Genomic DNA, 19611 nt, shown 5'->3' with positions numbered 1-19611 from the left:
GAGAACACTGACAATCAAATGAAGATATTAGGACAGAAAGAAAATTCAGTCCTACACATGTTGGAGCTGAGCCTGTTTAACTACTTACACTTAACTGTGTTTGACCCTTGTACTTGAAGCATCTGCCTAATCTCACTCGGAACTCCCTTTTTACGCTTGTTCTTGTATAGAAAGAAGGCAGGTGCCATATATAAGGAACAAGAATTTCAGCTGCTGCATTTGGGAATCCTTTTAAATAGCTGCAATAAATTGTGTGTGGACTTGTGTGAGTCTGGATTGACCCACACTAGTTGTTTACTGTGGCTATCACTGTCCATATCTTCCTACCAAGCACTTGGAACAGAGCAAAGCAATCACAGGTTATTGCCTTGTGCCCATCTTTTCCAAAACAAGAATATAACCTTACCTATTTCTCCTTGCATTATATCAAATCTGCTAACTCCATCCATGATCAAATGAGGATTTCTCTGAAGCTCCTAGAGAAAATAAAATGCAAAGAGCAGTGTGAGTACCCAGGCTTTGCCAGCAGTGTGTTCCTGCCCCTTGAAGACTCTTGCTTGCCTACCTTTTCTGTAGCTGAAAACTATTTCTATTGAGCACAGATTTTTTTGTTGCCTGACATCAACAAAACAGGAGGAAATACTCAGGCATCTCTTCTTTAGTCTGCTCATCTAGTCCTAGAGATGGGCACTGGTGCATGGGTGCTCACTGAGTTTTCATTTGGGTTTCTCTAATGCTACCAACACCTTTCAGAGAGCACTCTGAGCCTGGCTGCAAAATCATGCAGTTTCCTGGGGCACAGTAGGGCAGAGACACACAGGTCTCCAAGAAAAGTGGAGCAGGGTCTATACTTCAGCTCAGCCTTGGGTCTGGGAGCATTTTGTACTGTGAGCCTTTTGTGTTTCCATTCAGGTCTAATGCAGGTCAGCCTGGCTGCTTTTCATCACTCTGGAGAGGAAGATATAGAAAGAGAGCTTAATCTCTGCCTGGAAAATCCCATAGGCCTGGCTGACATTTTTGATTCAAGGAAAATTTTCTTTGCATTCCTTGAGAGTCTTGCTTGGGCAGTGAAGAGGGAAACATTTCAGAGCTTGGCTTTGCACACAAAAATGTGAACCATTCTCCCAGTTGCATCTGCTATTGGCCTGGGATATCTGAGTGCTCAGAAAGGAATGTCCTGAGCATCCCCCATAAGTAAACCTCAGCACACTCCAGCTGGGTAAGGCTCTGTTTTGAAAGCACAATCAGCCTGAAATAGGCAAGTGACCACGCACCTAAGAAAACAAAGAGGTAAAAGGAAAAAAAATCTGAGTAAGAAAATAACACAGCAGCTCTTCCTTGAACAGGCCCTGGCATTTCTTCTCCCCAATTGATTTGACATGCTGTGCAAAAATGAGACCAGCTCACAACGTGACTCATGACTTGCACGGTTGTGTGAGCTCAGCATTAGCAAATGCTGTCAGCTTTCTGAAATGGCTTCACAGTGATCAAACCCCTCTAAGAAGTTTCCCTGTCAGGAGAGGATGCAACACAACGTCACTGCTCCAGGCTGGCAGACAGATTGTGCTCCCATAGCACTGCTGATGTGGGGGAGAGCAACCTAGGCAGGCATATTCCTTGACAGATACTTTCATGCAGCTATCCACACCTATCGCAGGACTTCATGGGTTTGTGAGAAGAGATTTATCCATGGCATAGGAGCAGGCCTAAAATATGGTGGTCACCAGCAGCAGTGGTTGCTTATCGTACAGCCTCTCAGCCCTTCTCCCTTCCACTCTACATCTGTCCCAGCTTTATTGTCTCCCTACCTGTATTTCCCTGACAGCTTTTGCTTCCTCAAAACTTCCCACATGCAGGAAAGACTAATCAGCACTACGAGGCTCTGAACTTGGCCTGTGCCTTTGTGTGTGTCTGATGTATCAATAACCATCCCAGAAAACCAACAAATAGCACAAAGAAATGGGTATTTTTGTTTCCTCCATCATTTCTGAGGCTATTGAAGTCTTAGTCACCAGAGGCAGGGTGGCTGGGCCACAGTGCAGAACTGCCACAGGGATGACCATCATCCAGAAGCAGGAACATGAAACTAACAGGAAGGCAGCTACATCTTCATGAGATTCTGGAGAAAAGGGCTGATGCTCTGCTCTGTGCTGGGATGATAAAGCTCTTAATTGCACTGTGGATCGTGACAGCCTCCTATGGAGACTGGTTGAAAAGTCAGCCCGTTAGATGCCTCCCCAGATACCCTATTGCCCACCAAGGTGTTCAACTCCCCAGTAAGCAAGAGGGATCAGTTAAGACATTAGCAGGTTCCTTGCTGAACAAAACCAGTAATTTTGTCCAAAACCAGAAGAAACATAATGTGAAGTCAGGCCCAGCCAACATGCCTTGACTGTGCATACAGACATCGCTGTGGCTATCAGAGACAATACTCAAACACTGTCATTCAAATCCCAACACCCACAACACACTAAGCTCTGCCTCCAGTAGGACATTCTCCCCATGGACTTAGGGGTAATAACTGGAAAACAGCACATATCATTTTTCCACTAGCCATGGAAAAGGGCTGCTTGGCAGCTGCCTGAACTAAGAGCAGATGGATTTCTGAAAGAGCTTAGAGAGGGCATAATTATGATGGGTGCAACACTTTGGAAATCTGGACCTTCTCAACCCCAAGGAAAGGAAGTCTCCAATTAGCTCTTCTTCCTTCAAAGGCAAGAATACAGCAGTCATAAAACACTATATCATTTATTATTGCAAATCACAGCTAAAGACATATTTACTGCTACACAAAATGTGCAAGCCTCACTATTAGCTAGTGCTCCAATTGCATGACAAAGAAAGAAACCACAGATTTAATTGTAAGTCTGTCCAGAAGCAGTGTCCTATTTCACTGAGTAATTATGATGAGGCTTTGTGGCATTTTCCTGAAGAATTTTCAGTTTTAGCTGGAGGAAGAAAGAAGATAGAGCTCAGGGAGGCACGTGGTCTCTTCCCAGAGTATCTATGAGTCCAGCAGTGAAGGCAACCATATGGGCTGCAAGTCAAGCACTCTGCCTGAACTCATCCCCTCAGGACAAAGCTATCATCACTCGCTTTCCCTGGCCCATTGAAGACTTCATTACGTATTCAAAAGAAAAGAGAAGTTCAAGTTCAAACCAGTTCATCCTCTAGAGAATGGTCTTACCACAGAACTGCTGTTCATCTAAAGGGCAAAATGGAGAATTAATTTGAAAGGTGGAAGGAAAGTGTCCTGTACATGTATTCATCTCTACATTTCTTTTTATAATTGCTTGAAATATTTAAGGAAGAACAACTCCCCAGAAGGAGCTGGAGGTGAGTTGCATAGATGTAGGCCACATGCAGACATGCAAAGGACAGACTTAAACATTTTTGTGAAAAATTAGAAGCCTGAGGTTGGATTTCATAGGCAGCATAAGCCTGTCTGGCTGTAGGATAATGCTCAATATGGTTGGGCCCTGGCCACTTTCCCACAGATTTCCCCACTGGCCCAGCATGATCCTAAGTGCAGGCACAAGGCCACTGAGGGTTAAGAGGCAGGAGCTGACTCTTTGCAGAACCACCTCCTGGTCAGTTTACCTTAACTCTAAAGTAAAATCCCAGCCCTGTTTCTGTTGCTGCCACATCTTTTCCTTCAGCTACACTTGTTTTGCTCCCCCTGGCTCCAGCTCCACCATCCTGACACACACTGCCATCATGAGTCATGGTGCTCCCCGTTCAACACACACCAATTACAACAAATAAAAAGGCTGCTATTGATTGAAAGCCAAATTGTTCTCAGCTGGACAAATGTTAATTCAGCATCACTGCTGTGCCTGTAAGAGTGTTGCTCTGGATTAAGAAGCAAACACGTTACTACAGTTCCCTGGGCTGAAGGCACTGGCTGGCAGTGCACAGAGGAGGGGTCAGGTGTATATGGCACCACTGGCATATTTCCCATGACCACAGGAAGCCTCCACAGAAATAGGGCAGCTGAAGCAACGAGGGAGGGCAGAACAAAGGACAAAGCTGGTGAAGGATCTGGAGCACAAGTCTTATGAGAAAAGGCTGAGGGAGCTGGCATTGTTTATCTGGGAGAAAAGGACGCTCAGGGGGATTCTTATCACTCTCTACATCTACCTGAAAGCCAGGTGGGGGTTGGTCTCTTCTCCCAGCTAACAAGTGGTAGAACAGGAGGAAATGGCCTCAAGTTGTGCCAGGACAGGCTTATGTTGGATATTGGAAAAAATTTCTTAACTGAAAGGGTTGTGAAGCACTAGGACAGGCTGCCCATGATGTGATGGTCACCATACCTGGAGGTATTTAAAAGACATGCAGATGTGGCACTTGGGGACATGATTTAGTAGTGGTTTAGCAGTGCTGGGTTAATGGCTGGACTCGATGATCTTAAAAGTCTTTTCCAACCTACACAATTCTGTGATTCTATAAGCTATGCTGGTCACACCAAAGATCTGACTTGCAATGACTTGGAGACAGCTTGGAGAGGGAGAGGATAACTGAGTAAGCCAAAACTAATAGGAAAAATCAGACTACACTCAAGGGGTTTGCTCACACTGACAGAACTCAATTCCCTGCTTTACAGAAGAATAGCTCAATTCTTAATTGCCTGATTTCAATACAAATGCCTTGGTTGCTTAAAAACTCTGCTCTGCTCCAGTTCTCTCTTGCAAAGGAAGAATGAGGTCCTCAGACTCTGCATGGGTGGGGAGCCCACAAACAAAGAAACAAAGTCCTATCAGAGGATGGACTGATGACCAGAAACCAGCTCAGATTTTACCTGAAACCTGTTTGCTTTGTGTGGCTCAGTGCTAAAAAAACAATAATTGCAAACAAAGGAAGCAAATACAAAGGAAGTAAACAAGGGAGGTAGCCCTGTGTACCCAGAGCTTTTGAGGGGAGGTTTCCTTAGAGGTCTTGAAACCTCCCACTTGGCCCACACAGTACAAGCTAAAGATTTCAAAGTGCCACAGTGTTACCAACTCCCCTCTGGCCATCTCGGCCATATGATCCCCTGACAGGTGACTCCCCAGCCTGAGAAACAGGGGAGCAGGTGAGTCAGCAGACCATCACAGGAGCACAGCTTTCCAATCAACCCGGGATGCGCAAATTCCCCCACAGTCAGCCCCTCCCAAAGATGGATGGAGCCAGGAGACACGATGCAAATAAACCCTTTTCAGCTAAAGCCTGTGCAGGAAGACAGATATAATAAATGGTGATGCACTGCAGCTTCCTTGGCCCAAAAATACAAACTTCCAAGTTGAGGTCAGAGGCAATCAGCTGAGTAGGCAAGGGCTGAGACAATGGCAGCCTGGAGATGCTGCTCCCGTTCAATTACACTGATTGCACACGCACACTCCAAAATAAGGGGAATTGATTTTGATTTTCATCACGGAGAAATACTGAACAGGATCCAAGGGCCTTGTGGCCCCTGGAAAATCTGAAGCTGTGAACTCCACCACGAACAGCTGGCAAGCAGCTTTGGCTCATGCCAGGAAATGGCCCCAAGGTGATAGAACTGCAGGTAGTGAAGGACAGCATTATCCCTCACTGCCACGCATTTCCACATTTCCTCTAACTTTCCTCATTAAAGCAGATCCTGTGACAATCCTCATTTCTTTATTTCTTTTTTCTCTTTTTTTTTTCCTCTTTTTGGAAGCTTTTTCTTCATTTTCTCCCAGTTCTATTAGAGATAAGTTTTTAGGTTAACTTCAAACTGTTGTCTAAATTCTTGCCTGAATAAAATCTGGTTTTTTCTCCCCCCCAGCTACTGACAGACCAAGGCTGATGCAGTAGGAAATCCAGCTCAGCTTATCTGTCTGGAAAGATTCTAACTTCAAAATTACTTTTTTAGAGGGTCTGTTTTGGTTTATTCATTTGCTGGGTTTGAAAATCCTTAATGTTGATGCTAATTCCTGGAAATTTCTGCTGACTTCTGGAAATAAATAAAATGCCAATAAGCAAATAATCACCAAAGGCTGTGTAGAATCACAATAGGCACTCTGTTCCTGAAAGAAGGTTACATGGATCACTTTTCTCAGCAAACAAGCATTGACTCAAAGGACACCATTTTCCCCAATGCTTTTTAGATGCTAAGTGCCATAGCACCAGATTCTGCCATAGGAACAAGGTACATCACTTGCTGGAATTCACACTAAAGCTGCCTCTTCCTGTGACTTCTGCCTAAGGAATTCTTTTTTATCCTTCTCCTCATCTGACATCGGACACATGAGACAAATACCCAAGTAGTCCATGCCCTGGTACTACAAACAGACTGATGGTGCAGACGAAACCCATGTCGGCTGTTTCAGACAATCCTTTCACCATGCATCCCTCCTACAGGTCACATCAGAGGCTCTCAGAGATTTCTCTCATGCTGATCCTCAAACCTCCATTGGCCACACTGCAGCTTTTCCCTCTCTTCTGGCTGCCCACACACACCACAGTCTATGCTGATGAGAGGATGGACCCTCTTAGGTCAGCTCTTGCCCAGCATCCCCTCACTCCATAAGGGAGCTACAGGGTCCCCGAGAGACCAAGGTGAGCGGTGCAGGAGCTGTCTGTTATCTTGAAGACCCTTCAGAAGAATCTGCAGCAACTTCACCCTGTTTCCACTTTAGCCCTTTTTAAAGCATCAGCACTGCAGATCAGAGACTGTCCTTACCATTTATAATGGGCATCACATCAAGCACAATGGTGGGCTATCCCTGGTGCAGGGCCAAGGCACTGCTGCATAGATGGCAATCTCTCTCCCCTCACACATACCATGCTTGAAAATATAACCAATGTCAGTAAAAGTAAAGCATTTACCATCACCACAGTTCACATGGTCTGGACCATCCTAATTCAGTTTCTTTTTGCATCTGTGTAGTGTTATGCATTGTGATCAGAACAGAGTGAAATGTTTAGCCTAAACAGTAATTGGTTAAAAATGCATATTCCACAACAGCAAATCATTTCAGGACTTCCTCTGTTCCGCTCAATTTCTTGTGTGAAGGAAAAGCAGCAAACAATGAAAAAGAATTGTTCTGAACATTTTAAAAGGAGCATCTCAATTTTTTAAATCCGACATAATTCTTTGTGGAGAATTTCCCTCTGACTGATCTTTATAAAAGCCCAGCTATAGAAATACTTTTTCAGCCTAAAATAGAACTTCTCTTTCTCTCAAAATTGTGGGTGAGCCAAAAGACTAGTTAATTGCAGAGGTCCAGCTCTATTTGGTACCTTCAGCTCCATTTCTACTAATACTTGAAATACCACATGCAAGGTCTCTTTTACAAATTTCTCATGTTTCAGTGGACATAAACTGAGGGCCTGTGGATGAAAACACAGCCTGGAGTAGTCCCCATTTGATTGAAAACTCCAAATACCTTAGAATTAGGAAAAGTGACATTTTGAATGTTGTCTTGGTGTTCCTGATCCACCCTCTTCCCCTCTTCAGGGGCATCCCTATTAAACATGATCAGGTTACAAGTCAAAATATGTTGTTTCTGAGTGTCACTGCTGACTATCACTGTCTGAAAACAAGCTGTTTTCCCTCTCCTTTTTACATTACCCCCAGATATGAAGACTCCAGACTCCAAGAGTAATTGGCAATTCTCTTGACAATGTACAAGGTAAAATAGAAGCAGCATGTTGCTCAACTGCTCAATTGGATCTGGAACAAAGATAGCAGTTATAATTGCTATCTACCACTTAAATAACCAGACATTGCATGACTCAGTAAATGGAGGCTAAGAGATTACTAGGACCAAGATGCCAGTCACAGGTACATTTCCAGACAAATTTTTTTAATGTCTGAGGTAGCTAATGGTGGAGGCTGAGAAAAATATAGACATAGGTTAAATTGGCCATGCTCTGTCAGCAGGATACTACTACACTCACTCTCTGGGAGATGTATTCAGGCAGGAAAGATGAATTCAGTCTTGGGAGAGTTATAGGTATCTCTTTAAAAAACTGAGATCATGTATCCTTACATATAGCATTGCAGTGACCTAAGAACAGAGTTCATGAACATTTCTGCCTGGATGAAATGTGCCCAACTGAACAACTTCAGATCTGGGGCTTTGCTACTCCTGACACTGAAGCCTTCGTTCTTTCTTCGGTGGAACCAACTCCCATAGGCAACTGGACACAGCACTGACCTTTCAGGACCTAAGAAATGCAAACATAGTTTTATTTACTTCCTGACCCTTCACTCAAAACATTTGCAGCTCTGTAAATGAAAAGAAACCACTGCTGTTTAGCAACTTCTTCAGCTCCTCATTCATTCTGTCAGGAAAGTGAGGCCACACTTTGATGTCACAGTGACACAGCAGGGGTGTTGTGGTGACATTTGAGAACTTCTGGTTGGTCTCCCCAGGCAGCCGATGCCATCACCCTTAATCTTATATCTTGTCTAGAAGGGCAAAGCCTGGCTGGGTGGAAAATGGCTACAGGTGAAAATTTTGGTCACACTGAGAAAACAAAAAAATTAAAATGGAGCCTTCTTCAGCACTGACATCCAGTGTTTCTGTTCCACAAGAGCCAGCTGAGTTGGCAGTCTCAACTTTTGTCCTTTGAGCATATTGTAGAAGAGCAGCTGGTGATGCTACCTTAGCCTCTGTAAAAGAACAAAAGGCTTTTCCATGTTCACATCATGAACCCTGGGCCATGAGTAAATGATTTAATTTTCTGAAGGAGAGATCTGGCAAAGCCAATGACTTTTGATCCTGCCTCTTCCTGAAAAAAAGAAAACCTCTGGAAAATTGCTGGAAGCAATTGGTCTCAGACAGTTTGATGTGGTGATGCTGGAAAGTGCATAGTGATTGCTAAAAAAAAAAAAATCTTCATAAGGGAAGTGCTGGGATGGAGAGGACATATGCAAAATTTTTAAACCGATTCCACAAAAGGTTTTATTCATAAACTTAGTATTCATGAATTCAGCAAAATAAAAAGGAATTCTCCAATACCTGCCTCCCCCGACAAACTTCAAGCACTACCAGCAACAGATTCTGCTTTTGACAAGGTACATCAGTCCCTTTGCACATGAAATAACTATCAGGATATTAGAGTAGGATAGATGTTCATCCCACAATGCAGGGCCTCAAACTCAGTGGTATTTGGGTTTCTAAGTTACTTTGTGTGCTTTTGAAATCCTACACTTCTCTACTGCTCTCAAATGGCAAAAACACTGGGGTGTTAGTACTTAACAGAACTTATCATAACATTTTATTCCAGTTTATTCATCTTTAAAATGCCCCTGAGATTCCTTTCTAATACCCATGTTTGTCTTTTGTGAGTCTAATTCTTAGTTATCGTAACTCTTTCTCAGACCTAAAGTAGTGGCAACTAACTGATCTCCTTTGCACTTTTTAGTTACTTTCCTATGACAACCCCTGTTTCAAGAGGGATTATCCCCATCTGCTATGAACCTGTAAGCAGAGGGCTGGTGCGAAAAACTCAGCATCAGCTGCACTCTCACTGGACTCAGATTTGAAGGAAGGCTGCCAAAGGAGAAGCCCAGAACATTCAGCCTGTGGTAGGAGCTGCTTCTGCAGAAGAGAATGACCCATTCACAGCACCTCCTTAGAGGACACCCAAACATTGCACTCAGTACCTCCACAACTACCTCGTCATGTGATAAAGCATCCATCCAGACTGGAAGCACCTGTACCCCTACACACACATTTTTTTTGACATTTCCAGGCCCTGCTGCAGCAGTGGGTAGGGAGATATCCGAGCTTCAGGCCCCATCCTTATCACCACAACACTGCAGCCACAGCCCTGCTGGTGTCCAGGCTGCAGCTTCAGCTCCGTCTGATACTTCACCACATCACACTCCTTTGACATCAGGGCTGGCACTTCCCGCCTTTCCATTCAGGCATCCACATTTAGCAACTATGCAGGCTCTCTTGGCTAGACTGCTTCCCTTCTGGGACTCATGGGTTTCAACAAGCTGGCTGCAGCCTCTGCTGCTGCAGCTCCAAGGCCACCGCGCTGCCAAGCTCCAGCACACCCTCACTGCCCTAATGCATCTGCCATCCAAGTAGATCTTTTCCAGTTGTCTTGTCCTGTCTTTACAATCTCACAGTTACTGTCTCTACTGCCTTCAGGGAGATGAGCTGGTTTGCCCCAGTCCAGGGAAGTCAAAGTCTCCAGGCACCGGTGATGTGCTCAGCAAAACCCAGAAAAGGGCAGCACGTGGCTAATCCAGTAGCTGCGCCAGTAGCAAATGGTACAGAGCACTGCTATACAGAGCAGTCTGACCATGGAAAGATTTCCTAAATTAGGTCCTAGGATAAAAGAGCTGAGCATGTGATTCCATCTCCCATTTTAAACATCCATATGCCAGATGATAACTGCCTATTAAATTGCAACTGGGAATCAGCACACAAACGTACTTCATCTCATGCCTTGTCCCAGTTACTTTAAAATAGGTATTGCTGAGTCAGTTGCTTGGATTACAGAAATCAGAGATCTTTAATAGAATTTGACAGCTTTTCATGTTTGCACAAAGTCCTCTAGAAGTAGATCAAAGTGGGAACACTAGTTTTAGTCAGGTTTACAGGTGGAAACAAACTTCCTAGAAAAATGTACCTGGTGAAATCATTAACGCTACAGAGGTTATCTTCCCTATAAACATCCCACAGCAAGGACCTCTCCTTGCAGTGTTGTGCTTCCAGTGTTCCCCTTAAAGTCTACTTTCCTGATAACACAGATTTCTTTCCCCAAGGTGAAGGCCTTTATGAAGGGTTATGAAACAACAGAGCTGATGGAACTCACAGTTGGCCTCCTCCACTGTATTCGCTGCAACTTATCCTCTGGGAGCAGGTTGGGACCGATGGAGCTGATGTGAGCGGGGAAGGTGTCATCCTCAAAGAGCACCCCTTGGCTCAGACACAAGGCTCGTAGGTTGTTGAAGTCCTGGCTATTAAACCTCTTCAGGTTCTGGAGACTTCCCGTTGCTCCTGTGGTTTGCCAGCCCTGCTCCGGCATCAGAGTGGAGCTGGGGGCGAGCATTGTGCTCCTTTCCTGTGAAGGAGAGACATGGGCTGCCATTAGTTTCCTCATCCAAAGCAGTGTGTCAGAAGCGTGTGGGAAATCAAACAGCCCCCTCCTCCTGCCAAGAGGATTGTGGAGCAGCAGCTTTCAAAGCTGAGGGCAGCCACAGTGACAAAATCCTTATTAGCTGGAAACGCACAGGGAAAGAGTAGTCATCAAATCCCAACTGGTTTATCTTAAACCAGTGCTGTCACTGCTACAAATTCAATTTTGAGTCTTCCCTGAGGACAGAGAGTAAAGCTGTTAGTGAGCTGCTGTGTGAGCACTGAGGTACATCTGCAGCACAGGGGATGGAACAGTTGCTGCAGCTGCAGGGGAGCGTGAGTGTGAGCAGAGAGGATGCTCAGAGGCACCCAGGACTCTTCTGGCCATGTATCATGCCTGTGCCCAGGGAATTTTCCAGTTATTTTTTTATTTTTCATTTCCACATGTAGGCATTTGATAGTCACTCTCTGTGAGATGTGAAGATGACAGAGACTTTTGCTACCTGGATCTGCTTCAAAGAAGCTTGGGCATATTAGGGGGTGGCTTCCTTGCAGCCTACACAGGCATTCCACCAGACTCCCCACAACTACAGTGCTGAGATGGGACCAAGCTGCAAAATCCAGATCTGGGTCACACTACACACTCACGTGAGTGTGCACCAGGGTCTGAGCTTTTTGGACTCAGTAGTTTGTTCAGAAGCCAGTGTTGAAACAGACCTGAATTTCAAATTTGTATTTAAACCAGACAGTCATTGCAGGCATCTATAGGAATTCCAGTCTGAAGCATGGTAGAACCCCTCTCTGAAATGTGTCTAAGGAAAAGGGGCACTTCTCTTAGGAAAAATGAACATTTCACACATGCAGAGAAACCCTAGGCTGAACAGACCTGCTAATATGCCTGCTGGCACAGATAGGTATGGATGCGGGAGCCAAAATCTTCCGTTGAGGACTCTGCCCCCATTACAGTCATCACAAAGCGGGACAACTGTCATCAAAGATCTGCTTTTGTTCTGAAGGGAGGTAGTGCATGTGCCATGGAGACGCTGGACTGCAGCATGGGAGTACTTTTAGGACAGAGGAGGGAGAAGGTTTAAGAAAGCAGAGAACTTGCACATTTGTAGGAGCCAGTGGTGCCAGAGCTTAAAAAGAGCAACTTTTTCTGTCCAAGCAGAGTACAAGTTTTTAGGTGTGCTCCCCAGAGCAACGTGGATGTACAGAGATATGTACACATGTGCACCACCTCCTGGGGATCTTTCCTCAGTTGAAAAGTTCTATTGTGGGTTTCAGGGTCCAGAGAATTAGCAGGAAGGTTGTGCAGCTTGCCTTGTCTCCTGGCTACTTCAGTTCCTTTTGTCACACAAAATTACATGTTGCTGGATCAAAATATGGCTCAGGATACACACCAGTTTTCACCCTTCAGTTATATTTGCCCTCACAAAATCAAAGTATTAACTATCCTGAGTTATAATACCCCTTTTGCCTCTTTCTTTATGAAAAGAGAAGGCTCTGGTGAAGCCCTTTATTAGTAAACTTTTAAGGGCAAGAAGGATCACTGTGATCACTTCTTCTGGCATCTTGTATGATGGATGTCACTGCACTTGATCCAGTGATTCCTTCCCCCTAGCTCCTGGCATCCACTTAAGATACACCTTCTCACAAATTAGCATAGGAAAATCCACCACATACCTGGGCAAGCCACTCCTACAGTTAATTGACTTCACTGTGCCAATTTGTAGCTTGAAGTCACTGAGTTTCGCTTTCAAGCACCGGATGCCATAACTTTTTTTCATCTTTTTTTCCTCCAAATTTTCAGTAGATAAAAGGACTCTTTTCTACCAAACAAAGTGACCCATAGATCTGAGATGTTCTTGCTGCAGCACAAAGACAGCAGACAGCTCCAGCAAGAGCAATACCTCAGACTTGTATTGTGAATTCTTCACACATATGAAAAACACAGCTCAGCCACAATGAAGCTGATACAGCTCCCCACTCTCAGCCTTACACGCTTTTTACTTTGTCTCATCACCTTTCTTGGTGCTTCAAGTCACTTAACCTCCTGGCATTGTAACAACAGCCTAAACAAATAAGTAGTTTTGCATCTCATTGTTTTAATTAAAAGCCCCACAAAAACAGCGGACGGAGTTCAGAAACCACCCTCGGCCAACAAGAAGAGAGAACACTCCCCTTGGGCTTGCAGTTTTTTGATACAATGGAAATAAATCTCATGTAATGTACCATAACACGACAAGGGAATGGCTTCTTCTTAACAAATACTCATTTGAAACTGTGCCCAGACCCCATGCACGCTAAGATCTATTTCTTGCAACAGTGTTCCAGCAAAACTGATTACTAATTCCAAAACTCAAATTAAAATTAACAGAGCTTGAAGGCTGGGTCTGACATGCGTTCCCTCTCTTCTGACAGAGAACAAGAGTTTTTAGCATGTGTGTGTGTGTGTTTAATTACGTTGTTCAACATACCAGGATTAAATTAGCAACCAGACTGAAGAAAATAATACACTTAACTACTCTTCCCTTGCAGGAATAACTTCATCAGCGCTGTGTCTGGGGGCACACGAGTTCTATAACCATCCATGCCCCTGTGCAGGTAGCTCATGGGGTCAGGCATACCTGACTAGCACTGTCCTTCCAGCACCAACAAATTCTGGTGGCCACTTCTTTTGGAGCAGCACCCTGAGCCTTAGCCCCACCTCTCCTGCTCAGCTGTCATGGGTCCATCAGCAACAGAAAAGATTCCAACAGCTCTTAAAGCAGCATACTGCCTGCTTGGTTTGGGAGCTTCTTACTGTTGCTGAACCCATGAGCCAGAAAGACTTTCAAGGGACAGTTAAAATGGAATGGGTATTGGAGGCATTGCCCTTGAACTGTTCTCTGCCACGGGATGTGAGGAAAGAGGAAGGGACTTCCAACACTCACAGAAGTTGGTTCACACATACTGTCAAACTCTAAAGAAAAAAAAGAGGCTGCCTCTCAACCAAGCAGGGAAATTATTATTCAGAAGGGGTTAAACAAACATTTACTTAGTCCCGAAATCTCCTTCAACATATTTACTTATCTGAAATGGAGAAGGGAATCACGCCCAACTTTGTATCTGCTGCTCTTTTTTGGTTCCTCTTCCTTCTTGGAAGAGAGAGACTCTTTCCCAGAGAAAGGGACAAAGAAAGAAGGAGGGAAGGTAAGCAGTGGAAAAGCTACAGAGAGAAGGATAAAAAGAGATCAAGTGTGACAGCTGGAAAGGATGGGAAAGAAAGAGGAGTCAGGATAGCAGAGCAAAAAAGATTGGTGACTCCTGCAGAAATTATTGGGGGAACACCAAACAGACCATTTTCTGCATTGAACAGCTTAAAAGTCAGCAGTGAAGGGTTGTGTCTCCCCCCAACACTCATTCATGAAAGATGTCAAGCCACTACTATAATCAGGTACTCAGTGGTGGCAAATGCTACTGACAGCTAATTACACTTTGCTTAAAGATTTATGTCAGGGTACAGACATAATTTCCTTCAGTGGCTTCTGATATTTTTCACTGTGGAGAAAGTAGAAATAGGCAATTAGAAAATGTGTCTACTTCATAGCCAAACCTTCTCTCCACTGATTTTATCAAAACATTCCATTATGTGTTGGCTTAGTTGAGTTTCTGTACTTCAGAAAGAGCAACTGAATTTCTCAAACCCTACAAAGAATATCAGAAAAGTCAATAAGCCAGCAGCCCTTCTACCCCTGTTTCCTCTCAATCACTCTAAACTCCTAAGCTATGTTTCATCTCCCTATAATACTCAATATATGCTACAGTTACACAAGTATTCTTTCCTCTAAGATCCCATCATTCACGTATTTGAAGTATTGTAAAAACTTCAGAAACTCAGTTCCAGAATTATTTCATAATGAAGGAAAGTGTGGGTTTATTAGCTCTCCTTGCATTCAAATTAAAAACAAACAAGAGTGCTGCTTTTCAGTAGCTTCCTGCAGTGAGAGCAAGCACAAGAGGCAGAGCAGGGACCAGAACACGGGCATCGCAAACCCCAGTTGGACAACAGCTCCTTGTACATACAATGTGTGAAAGCCTTGAGTACCACAGAAAATCAAAACCAAAGCCAGGCACTCTGGCAACCCTCCAGGAGATTACTTTCCCAGTGGCATCTTGCACAACCTTCTGCTCCAAACAGCCTGTGAAGTACTCCCTTCTGGCTATTTATTAAGTCAATTTTCTTCTCGTTTTGCATACATAGCATTGGACAGTTCCAGATACCTTTTTTCTACCTCATTTAACAGCAGCCTACAGTAACTATAGAGCCCTCCTCGTCTTAGAATCTCTACTCCCACTTGATCCAATTACTTTTGACAACTTACCGTTTTAGTATGAGGCTCTTTCTAGGATGGCAAATTTGTCTTTTCTTTCCCTCCAGGTATCATTAAGGACAGGGACTCTCATTTATTCTGTCTCTCCAAGGCATATCCCTCTCAATGTGTCTATGGTGTTTTTCCAGCCCTAATACTTATATTACTTATATTTCACCTGCTTCATTTTGTACTAAATAAAACAGCAAAGGGATGTTTTACCTGCAGCGCCTCCGGTGTAACTCTCCAGCCAACACCAACTGAGAAACAGACAGGCGGGCACTGTCCCTCCTTTATAGGGCAACTTTTGCCACGCCTTAAGTAAACGTAGCCAAGTTGAAGTCAAGTTCAAGGCCAAAAGCAACCGCTCTGGCTTGGGCGTAATAGTTTCATACAGATATCACATGGTGTTTATATATATAGATATACACACACACACACACTTCCATTAGCCATGCACAATGGATTGTCTGTTGATCTACATTTGTTGACAGTTTCCTGGCTAATTGTGGCTTCAGTTGCAGTTATTCGTGTAAAAGAAATACATTTCTTTGTAGTCCCACCCTTTTATATAATGTGTTTTCCTCCCCACACCACCAGGAAATGCAATAATCATCCTGGATCCAGGCACAGCCTGGGAGGACTCACCACAGGTTATCAGTGGTGCGTGTCATTCTTTCTGCAGCACTAAAAGCAGCGGGTACTTTTAGGCCAATGCCTGTTAGCGTTTACACTGGGCTCTTACTTAAATTCCACATCAGTTCACTTACTTGGGCAGTTCGTTTCCTCCAGGACTGCCTGAGGAAGTCACACATCAATATGTTATCCACATATTTAGAAAGGGACTGGCCTCCATTATCCTAAACCCAAAGCCAAAGAATAAAGGAGCATCTAGCAAAAATGTGGGAATATTCATTTTCAGCAAACCAAACAGAAAGCCTAAAGAGGCCAAAATTCAAGGGACTGTGTGCAGCACATTCTCAGGGACACTTTCCCTGGCAGCAATCCTAAGTGTATTCCTGTAGCCTGTAAACCTGTGTTTGAAGAAAAGACCCTTGGTGTTCTGATGGGCAGCAAGCTGAACAAGAGACAACCATGCACCTTTGCAATAAAGCAAACCAACAGCATCCTGGGCTGCACAAGCTGCAGCATAGGCAGCAGGTCAAGGCAGGAAATCCTTCCTCTTTGCACAGTACTTCTGAGATGGTATCTGCAGTACTGTATCCAGTTTTGGGCTGCCCAGGGTAAGAGGGGCACTGAAAGTGCAGCGAGTCCAGCAGAAACCCACCAGCATGGTCAGGGGGCTGGAGTACATGGTGTGAGAGAGGAGATTAAGAGAGTTTGTCCACTCAGTCAGGAGGGAGACCTAATTGCAGTCTCCCACTATTCAAAAGGCAGTTACAGAGAGGGTGAAGCAGACTCTTCTTGAAGGTACACAGCAAGATGGGCAGAGGTAACAGGCACAAGGAGTAGCGGTGACAATCACATGGGGTCGGAGAGAAAAAAAATCTTTAGAGTGGTTCAGCCCAGGCACAAATGCCCAGAGAGCCTGGAGCATCTCCGCCCTTGGAGATACTCACTTGGACAAGAATATAAGTAACATCACCTAACTCAGAAGTCAACCTTCTTTGAGCTGGAGTGGGACTCAAAGACAGAAGAAATTACCCTCTCTTTTTCAAGCAATCACAGCTTGTTCATCAAAAGAAAAGTTACTCTGCAGGGAAGGTTTGTGAAGTTCATCTTGGGCATTAACAAAAAAACTTACCAATGCATAGTGCTTTGCTTACCCAAAGTAATCACACAATCACCTGGGCTCAGGAATTTCCTCTGAACAAGACTTTCTGCTTGGGCTGCAGTCTCTTCGAGTTGGAATGCTAGCAGTTCGCATAGCAGCTGTTCCCTAGGAGCTATGGGAGATGAGAACATAAAAGAGCTCATGAAAAAGACAGTTCAGCTTCTTCATCAATGTTTAGTATAGCTCTGTGGGTCTAAAAGCCGTGTACTGCACCCTGCCTGCTCACATTTTAGGGCTTTCATTTCCTCATGAGATCCCAACATTTAGCAAACTCTAATAGGAAATACATCCATGTAAATTAGAGCAAAACCTGCCCCAGAGAGCAAAACAGGTGCAGTTTTCCTTTAAGAGCTGTTTTCCATAACCACTACATAAATAAAAGCTGATTGCACCAGAAGCAGGGAGCAGAGATTTCCTTCATTGCAGGAAAGGAGCTCTGAGGTGATAAATGCCAGTGCTGCTGGCTCATCTGACAGCACGCGTGCTGTTAATCGCCTCCTCTCTGGGGAAACGGCAGGTATATTCCCCTCCAGGTATGGTGATTCATTGTCTGGAACTGATATCTCTGCTTAAATGGGGGATTAACATGATTTAAGAAATATTCATTGCAAAGTTGATTAGAAAGCACCATCACCAACCTGGCAGGAGATTTCAGTTATTGCAGCATGAACCCATTTTGAGATTGTCAGCTTTTCTGCAGAAGGCTGTATTGATGTGTCCATTTTCACAGTGGTTCCAGAGGAGGAAACCCAGAAGGCTGAGGGATTTATGTGCAGTAATGAGCCTTTGGATTATTGGCTATCCGAAGTGTCAGTGGAATCCTGCAAGAAAAAAAAAAAAACAACAGAGTAATTTCAGTAAAAGCACAGGGCTGTGCACTGGGAGAGCAGGGGTGTTTTCTGTCAGTGGTACCCTGTGAGGTTGTGGCAGGTGCAACATTGCCCTGGCTTGAGGTTTGCTTTTGCAGAGCAGGCACATTAATCCACCTTAGAGCAGCTGTGTAGTTTGATCCACTCATGAGCAAGAGATGCTGAGGGATCACTGGAAACTCAAAACTACTTCTGCACCGTAACTTACCACCTCAGGACTGTTAAAAGCACAAACAAAGGAGGACCCCTATGCTTAGGACCAGCAGCTGCAATGAGTTCCTTCCTCTGTTCCAGAGGGTACTGGCACCAAAGGCAAATACTATGGAGTGCTGTTAATTCCAGGTTTTCTGTGAAGTTAGAATGGCTTGTGTGGTCTCAGCTGGCATCAAAGGTTTTTGGCATCACATATTTTTGGAATTTAAAAAAACCTTTATTCCTCTCTGCCCTGGAATAAAAATACACAAAAAAATGCACAACACAGGGGTTCTTTTAAAAGTAATTTTAAGCTAAACATATATACCTTCTCTTTTCTTGGCTTTCCTGAGGGTAGACTCTAGCTCTGCATAACTGTCATGGTTTAACCCCAACTGGCAGCACACAGCCACTCACTCACTCTCCCACCACTGGGATCAGGAAGAGAATCAGAAAAGTGAGAAAACTCCTAGGTTGAGATAAAGACACTTTAATAGGTAAAGCAAAAGCTGTGTGCACAAGCCAGGCAAAACAAGGAGTTAATCCACTGCTTCCCATGGGCAGGCAGGTGTTCTGCCATTTTCAGAGAAGCAGGGCTCTATCACCCATTACAGTTACTGGGAAAAAGAGTAACTCCAAACGTCCCTCTCTTCCTCCTTCTTCCATGTTGAGCATGATTGCCATATGGTATGGAATGTCCCTTTGGTCAATGGGGGTCAGCTGTCCCAGCTGTGTCCCCTCCCAGCTCCTTGTGCACCGCCAGCCCACTCGCTGGTGGGATTGGGTGAGGAGAAGAAAAGGCCTTGACTCTGTGTAAGCACTGCTCAGCAATGACTAAAACATCTCTGTATTATCAACCCTGTCTTCAGCACAAATCCAGTATAGCCCCATACCAGCTGCTGTAAAGAAAATTAACTCTACGCCAGCTAAAACCAGCAGAGCAGCCAGCAGCATCTCTGCAGCGGCGAGTTTTGTATCATCTTTCAAGGGTGTGTGGGGAGGAACTGCAGAATTATGCCCAAGTACTAGTGGAAGCCTTGGCCTTAAGAAAGGGGACTTTCCTCACTCCACCCACAGAGCTTCTGTGCTGAAGTATTAAGACTGTTATGTTTTACAGTGTTTCAGACATATGCCTTAATTTCTTATTTCCACTGCTTTTACCCCCGTGAAGATCGCACTCTTTTTAGCAGTAAATACTCCTAATTTACACCACGGTAAACAAAAGTTGCAGGCTGGGAAATTGTCCAGGGTAGTGAACACAACTATGCTTTGTGTAAAAGTGGAATCTTCTATCAGTCACTGTCACATTTGCTGCAATAATTGGGTGTCCCACTGTTTTTGCATTGTGGGACTAA

General features: G+C 44.4%; 1 protein-coding gene across 1 annotated transcript in view; it reads right to left on the bottom strand.

The window, feature by feature from the left end:
• The window catches only part of CAPN13 (calpain 13), a 50125-nt gene extending 34478 nt beyond the window's left edge, over positions 1-15647 (bottom strand). The window contains 3 exon segments of the mRNA XM_050315520.1: positions 407-476; positions 10783-11031; positions 15623-15647. Of these exon segments, the coding sequence (XP_050171477.1) occupies positions 407-476; positions 10783-11019 (307 nt within the window). The 5' untranslated portion in view covers positions 11020-11031; positions 15623-15647.
• Positions 15648-19611: the final 3964 nt, after the last annotated feature.

Source organism: Myiozetetes cayanensis, unplaced genomic scaffold, assembly GCF_022539395.1.
Source record: "Myiozetetes cayanensis isolate MyiCay16 unplaced genomic scaffold, myiCay2020 scf2-11, whole genome shotgun sequence".
Lineage (NCBI taxonomy): Eukaryota > Metazoa > Chordata > Aves > Passeriformes > Tyrannidae > Myiozetetes > Myiozetetes cayanensis.
This window is presented reverse-complemented; position numbering and strand designations above follow the sequence as displayed.